Source organism: Ostrinia furnacalis, unplaced genomic scaffold (genome assembly GCF_004193835.3).
Source record: "Ostrinia furnacalis isolate ACB-3 unplaced genomic scaffold, ASM419383v2 OfSCF7464, whole genome shotgun sequence".
In the NCBI taxonomy this organism is placed as follows: Eukaryota; Metazoa; Arthropoda; class Insecta; order Lepidoptera; family Crambidae; genus Ostrinia; species Ostrinia furnacalis.
The window spans coordinates 174,622-180,908 of NW_021137703.1; the positions used below are offsets into that span (position 1 = coordinate 174,622).

General features: G+C 37.4%; 1 protein-coding gene across 1 annotated transcript; it reads left to right on the forward strand.

The window, feature by feature from the left end:
- Window positions 1–2,121: 2,121 nt before the first annotated feature.
- LOC114364761 (uncharacterized) lies at window positions 2,122–2,931 on the forward strand. Its single transcript, XM_028321060.1, has one exon. The coding sequence runs from the start codon at window positions 2,179–2,181 to the stop codon at window positions 2,869–2,871; it is 693 nt and encodes a 230-aa protein (XP_028176861.1). The 5' UTR covers window positions 2,122–2,178; the 3' UTR covers window positions 2,872–2,931.
- The last annotated feature ends 3,356 nt before the right edge of the window (window positions 2,932–6,287 follow it).

Below are 6,287 nucleotides of genomic sequence, written 5' to 3' on the forward strand. Positions count from 1 at the left end.
ATACGTAAAGGAATAGCGACAGTGTATGAAATTTCTATTTATTGTGTGAATGAGCTTATCATATTAATTACACATCAACAAATGAAACAACGCAGAACTGACGGCCGATGGGGCAGTAAGGTTCTGGACCACCCACTAGGTGGACCGACGACCTCAAGATAACAGGAAGGTGCTGGATGCAGGCCGCCATCAACCGGCCATTGTGGAAATCATTGGGGGAGGAATATGTTCAGCAGTAGACGTCCTATGGCTAAATGATGATGATGATGAAATAAAACAAAATGACAAACAATGTTTAATAACATTAACAGGATAGTTACCTTATTGCCGTTGCCGGTTGCGTTTCATGCTCTACATTTTCCAAAAAAAGTGTCTCAATTGATTTAACCGTGGATCAAACAGCGCTATCGAGTTGACATGAGAAATGAAATTGTCCAGAAAAAGCCTATTCAATCGTGTGCGAGGATGCTATGTATTTCTGTAATAGCCCCTTATATCTGGTAGATCTTGTTTGCCTTTCGGAATCCGTGGCCCGGCTAATTCCCCTTTTCTATGAAAGGACATGTCTCGGATCATTTATTACGATTCCGTGAGCCTTTCTGTTGCTGCTAATCCTCTTTTATTAAAAAACGGTGGGAATAATAAATTAAAATGAAAAGTTTTTGCTGACTGTATAAAAATATAATAGTAAAACCAAAATCAGAACGGATGTTACCTAACTTAGGGATTTAGTAAGTATTGGTAGGTAGGTAAGTACCTTCTGATTTTGGAAAGGCAAATCAAGAATAAATTGCATTTATGTAGGTAATTTTATTATTATTTAGGCAGCAAGGTTCTGGAGTGGAGGCTACACGTACCGGAAAGCGCAGCATAGGACGTTCACTCACAAGGTGGACCGACGGCCTGATAAACTGCAGTTAGATAGTGTAGGTACGGTAGGTACAGGTTATAAAACAAATTCTGTGCTGCTGCACGTGACGACATGGAAAATAATAGTACTGTTTCCATATCGCATAACAAGTCTTTTCGCTCAGTTACGTTCAACGTTAAAGCTTTGATCATAGAACGTTCAATGCGTTTCATCGCAACAAAAGGTCTGTACCTAACAAACAAGGTAAATTGAATAAAAGCCTGTAAAAAATATGAAAATAAGTGAATGAAGGTGGCTCGTGCTGGGAGGTGGGAGGATCGCCCGGTGTTTGCCGCCCTGTTTACCGCTCGTTCATTAGCTACCACGCTTATTGCCTGCATTATTTAATAGAGCAAGTGAATTAAAAAAACAAGTTGTGTTGTGAAAATGGGCGTAGTGAAGTAGTTGGGTAAGTACTTATTATGAAATTCCTATTCCTTCTTGTTATTTTTGCTCTAGCTAGACAGAATTTTTCTATACATAAGTATCTATGTTTCATATATGAAATGAGGGAGAAACGGACGTATTCGAAAATACGAGTAAGGGACAGATGGACACCATTGTTGGGAGCAGTCAGTCCTTTGCTTAGGTTAAATCAAAGCACCAATACGTACGTCTAAACAAACATGCTAAAAACGGTTTTTACCCTATTGCACTATTTTTTTTTCTATAATAGAAAAACATAATATGTAATATTTGTATGTTATCACGTAACAAGTACAATAGTAACGGTAGGAACGTCTATACAAAATAATGAAACTCCAAAGTACTCTTATAACGAGATTGCTTCCTACCAAGACATGTGCTGTACCAGCTGTGATCCTACCATTATAATTCTTTGTTATGTAGGAAAAAGTCTTCCCCCCAGCCAGGAGCGCGCCTTCAATTAGGCGCCCTTGGTAACGACGTGTGGAGGCTGTATCCTTCCTCATATATTGATCTTATAGGTATAGAACACTGAAATCTAACAAAGGGAAAGAAAGGGTGAAACCGCCATAAAACTATACTTGTAGACGTGGGTAATATAATATGGGTGAAATAAGCACGACTTCTGAAAACTGCACTTAATTTTGGTAGACTTTTAAAACCTACTTTTTAATGCAGTTATCAGCAATTATAGGTTTCTGTTAAAAGGTTTCAGCTGTAATTTAAAAAATAATAAAAGTTGTCTTTGAACTGCCAATGTCATAAGTCATAATAAAACACAAAAAACGTTTCTCCAAACATATTTTTGTATTTTTTTTATTGAAATAACTAGTGCTTTAAACATGTCCTTTGCAGTGAAACCCAAAAGTCCCGTATCCGATGATTCAATTTCAAATAACACGAGGTCCACACAAATGAAATTAAATAAATGCGATGAAAGCGAACCCGGGACTTCGTATGAAGTGTTCAGGAATAACACAACAGCAGTCGAAGTAATAGTTAAAGAGGTGCTCAATAAAAATAATAAAAAGAAGACAGGTTCTAACTCCAGTCTTCATACCATTCGGAGGTTACAAGAAGATATCGAAAATCTGAAAAGAGAATTAGCAAGAACCAATTCAGTCCTCATGCGAACTAAGAAGGGGTTCCGTATAATTATTATTGAAATGAAAAAACAATTAGACACTGTAAACCGACAAGAATTGGAAAGGCATAAAGAAAATTTAGCATTACAACTGGAAAATGAAAAACTGAAAACTTTACTGGAATCAAAAACGAACATGGTTACGAAATTCAAGAGAGAGTTTAGTACGATGAAGAGAGTGATCAAACTGGTGATGAAACATATAAGTATCGCTCCAAAGCTAAATGAGAACCTAATCTTGAGTTCTGATCCTGAATTTGATGAGTTTGCGAACGATTTGAAGAGGGACATACATGTTAAGTTTGCTAAAAATTTGGACAGCATTGGCGCCACTTTTGACAGTAGCACGTTATCAAAAGACACGAAGGATTCTTTCGATAAGCATTTTTGATGGTTTTTGTATAATTTTATATTGTAGGTAAATTGTAATTAGTAAAAGTGTTGTTCTTAAGTGCCACTATTAAATTGAGTTTTCACTAAGCAGTTATTTGTTTTTAAGTACTACAACATCATATGTTTTTTAAACTGGGCACTTATCCAGAATAGGTCATCAATCATTCGTTATACATTTTGATTTGAAAGATATTGTAAGAGCTAAAAGTTTGCATCCTCCGAAATCCATTTCACAAAGTAATACCATTAATTCGTAGTCCATGCAACTCAAAAACAACACCGGTAGCCGCAGGAATCAATCGCGGGATGCACAGGGCGGGGTGCATACCCGGTAGCGCAACCGGGTCAGCGTGTGACCGGGTCACGCGGTCACAGCCCGGTCACCCGGTCGGGAACACCCGGGCGAGCTGTCTTACGCGATTTGACGGTTTTTAAGTATACCTAGACGAACAAGGCTGGAAAGCCGTTTTAATTGAGAGTGCTTTAAGAAATGAAAAGCTCTACTTATCTGCTGGTGTAACTGGAAGAAAATTATGAGCATTTTTTAAACAGAGAAACATATAATTTTATATTCATCTCTTATATTTTAGTGTTAAAGGTAAGTAGGTAGTCACTTCATAGATGAAACTTATAATACGCACCATAAAGTGGTTACATTTTCGGATCCCGTGGGGGACAAATATTATAAAATAAATATGTTTCAGACAAATCCAGCTAAAATAAGCTTAATATTTAATTAGGTACCATATCAGAACAACAAGTCAAATTCGAAGCTTCAACAGAAAAGGGCACCTTTAATGGTGAAAGGTTTTTGAATACCTGTGCATGTATTAAGAATCAGGTTCACCTGTATATTACACCTTCATTTAAAAAACATTTCATTTTGTTTGGCGACTGCACATCTTGTATGTCATCAGATCAAGCTTTGCACCTTCCTATTCGAAGCTTTCATAAAATATCTCATTCGAAATGAGTCCAATGCGATTAAAAGCTCAGCTCGCTGTACGTGCTTTTTGCCGATCCAGTAATTCGGCGATATTTCGATTAAGCTCGATTGTTAGTGCAGCAATTAAATTGAACCGTATCTTTTGTTAATTATGGGTATTGTCGCAGAAATATCTTTGTAAAACGCTTCTGGATGCATTTATGGGACTTATGTAGGATAGATGATGTTCTGTATTTCATTGGATGAGAAAAAAAAAGATAATTTTACTTACCTACGTTTTTCCGGGAATTTTCTGTTTCCTTAAAACCTCGGTTCTTCGTCGGTTTAAAAGATAAAAAAATGCCAAATTAGTCTAGTCCTTCAAGAATTTAGAGCTTTTGTACTTAGGAATGCATTTAGAATTTCTGCGTCCGAAGACTAACTACAATAGGAGCAAATGCCTTATAATGACTTTAAGCGCGCTATTTTTATGCAACATATTTTTAAATAAACTCGATAGAGCTGCAGCATTTTCCATCAAAGGTCGTCAGCAGTATACGTCGCCAGCCGATGTCAACTGCACTCGTAACTAGCAGCTATGTTCGGGAGCTTAGTGGAAACTTTGTGGAAGCAACATTTTCTGTACAAAAAAGTAGAGGCGCACTTTAGAACTCACATGATAGAAGTATCATGTGAGTTCTAAAGTTCGCCTCTACTTAATCAATATACTTTGAAATAAACTCGATAGAACTGCAGCGTTTGCCATCAAAGGTCGTCAGCAGTCGACGTCGCCAGCCGATGCCAACTGCACTCGTAACTAGCAGAATGTTCGAGAGCGGTCCGACTTGTGTTTGTGTTTGCATTGATTTCAAATGCCGCTGGAGTTTGGGGACGGGATACAAACTTGGTGGAAGCGACATTTTCTACTGAACTTTGTAGTTCTTGTGAACGTGCATATGGTGGTTTAAAAACTTGTAAGAATTTAGGATAGCCTAAGTCGTAGTCTGCAAACGGAAACAAATATATCTTGTAGGTCCTACTTACATAAGTAAGTAAAATAAATTCCCGGAATATTAATTTAAAATGTACAGAGAATGCCTGGCATTAAGTTCGCCTTATATTCAACAATTCAAAATTTCTTTATTTTCTTATAAGACACATTTACAGGGGTTGGGTGTCTCCTTTTAAGTTTAGAAAACCTGTATTAGGAGACGCCCGCAATTTCAATCAGTTTTATCCAGCTTATGGCATGGCATCAAAGTGCAAATAAATAATTATATTTTCAATCAATTTACAGTGTATGACTTTGGAATTCAGAAAATGGCCAATAAATACAGCAAATAACTATTGAATATGAAGTGGTAGTGCATTAGCGAGACAAAGTTAAAACTATGTTATGGGTCCTCAAAAATGCTATCTGAAATGTTAAAAAAAAATGTCTTATTCTTATTGGTTAGTAAAATTTTCATTGCCATTTCTAGCTATCATACCTCCACGCGTCCTCATTCGATTCCACTGCTTCTGGCATCGCTTGCAGTATGCAGACATACGGAGGGGGTGGCCTCCTCAGCCCTCATTAGGGGAGGTACTAACCAAGTAATTACTCGCGAGGATGCGGCAAGTGGCTTTTTTATCAGGGCAGGATGTTAATGAGATTATTTTGCTTGTGATAGAAGAGCTTGTTGGGATAGCAGACTCCTTAAATAAGGAGGATTTAAAGGATTTTTGTTACATTTAAACGTCTATCCCCCTTACTAATAAAAAGTTACACAGTTGTTGAACGCTGTTTTAAAATGACATTTCCATACTAAACGTCGCTTTAAAACACTGTTCAACGAGGGTGTAAGTTTTATTAGTAAGCGGGTATGTCTATAGAAAGAAAGGTCTGGCACAAAAAATCTTTAGTGCATTCTTTCGTTAAACTTTCGCGTTGCATAATTTTATACCTACTACCTACCTATACGCGATAAGGTAATAATGTCAAATTTTTTTCGTTTCGTTATTCCTTGTTTTATTATTATAAACCGATGATCAAAAAATTTTATTTTACAATCGCTTTACCAGCTGCAATCGTCAGGCTTCGTCAAAAGAAAAAGGTTGAAAATCATGTATTGTTGACTGAACGTACTAGCACAGAATAATAATAAGTACTACGTACAGAAGTTTTACTTCGCGAAGGTATTTAAAAAAATGTATGCTCAATGTCATTAACAATATGGTGTAATTTAGCCTGGCTCAAGAGTCAAGCACCATTTTGTTGACAAACGTCAGTGATCGGCACTGCGCCGAAGCTATAGATGACCCACGCTGAACTGTCCCGCCAAACTCAATGACAGGGGGGCGCTACCATCGTTCAATTATATGGTTTCCAACATGGCAAAAATCTGAACCAGCGATCCGGTATTGACGGTGGCGCCCCACTGTCAATGTCATCGACAGGACAGTCCAGTATTTTGGAACTATAGGGCTGACTTCGGTAAAATGATGTG

Bases quoted from the DNA above. Each gene is read 5' to 3' on its own strand.
- LOC114364761 (XM_028321060.1), top strand. From the start codon at position 2,179: ATGTCCTTTGCAGTGAAACCCAAAAGTCCCGTATCCGATGATTCAATT.